This window comes from Plasmodium reichenowi, chromosome 13 (assembly GCF_001601855.1).
Source record: "Plasmodium reichenowi strain SY57 chromosome 13, whole genome shotgun sequence".
Lineage (NCBI taxonomy): Eukaryota > Apicomplexa > Aconoidasida > Haemosporida > Plasmodiidae > Plasmodium > Plasmodium reichenowi.
Window position 1 is genome coordinate 1,102,246 of NC_033658.1, and position 1,143 is coordinate 1,103,388.

General features: G+C 18.7%; 1 protein-coding gene across 1 annotated transcript; it reads left to right on the plus strand.

The window, feature by feature from the left end:
- Window positions 1-231: 231 nt before the first annotated feature.
- On the plus strand, window positions 232-846 carry PRSY57_1326600 (nicotinate-nucleotide adenylyltransferase, putative; the record flags this gene model as incomplete). Its single annotated transcript, XM_012909202.2, has 1 exon — window positions 232-846. The coding sequence occupies one exon, from the start codon at window positions 232-234 to the stop codon at window positions 844-846; it is 615 nt and encodes a 204-aa protein (XP_012764656.1).
- Window positions 847-1,143: the final 297 nt, after the last annotated feature.

Consider the following 1,143-nt stretch of genomic DNA (forward strand, 5'->3'; position numbering starts at 1 on the left):
TAAAAAATAATTATAAATATAAATAAAAAGGGAAAAAAAAAAAAACAGAAGTTTATATAAAATATGGTAAAAAAGAAAAAAAAAATAAATATATAGATATAAAATTATTTTTTTTTATATAGGAAAATAAGAAAATCGTCAACTCATTATTATATTATATATATATATATATATATATATATATGTATTTATTTATTTATTTATATTTATTATTTTTGTGGTCCCTTTAAAATGCATAAGAATATATGTATATATGGAGGGTCCTTTGATCCAATTACATATGCTCACGAAATGGTTCTTGATAAAATTAGTAATTTAAACTGGATTCATGAAATATGGGTAGTTATATGTAGATGTAGAAATGATAAAACCTTAACAGAATTTCATCACAGACATAACATGTTTACCATAATAATAAATAATTCATCTAAAATAATAAAAAGTAAAATATTTTTAAAAGATCTTGAATCTCATAGTGAAATGACTCCAACTTATGATTTATTAAAAACTCAAAAAGAATTACATCCTAATTACACCTTTTACTTTGGTCTTGGATCAGATTTGATATGTGATATATTTTCATGGGATGAAGGCGAAAAACTAGTTTTAGAAAATGCATTTATAATTATTGAAAGAGGTCACTTTAAAATAGATGAAAGTATATTAAAGAAATTTCCAAAATATTATTTAATTAATATACCCAAATTATCTTTTATCAATTTTATTTCATCAAGTGAAGCCAGAAAATTTTTAACCAAAGAAAATGATATAAATGATATAAAAAAATATATTCACCCCCTTACTATTGATTATATTATAAAGTATAACTTATATGATTTTAATTAGGAACATTTACCCATCTCGTACTTGTATTATACACATATATATAATTAAACATATATTTGTATTATTTTAATCATACATTTTTAAGAACATTAACCCATTGCACATATATACATTTATATATATTATTTATTTATTTCTTCTTTATTAGGTAATTAGAAAAAAAAAAAATTTTAAATATATATCCTTTCAATTTTTAATTTTTAAGTACATATGCAAAAATTATCATTATTTTTCTTTTTCTTTTTCTTTTTCTTTTTCTTTTTTTTTTTTTTTTGATTTTTTATTGTTATTTTATTT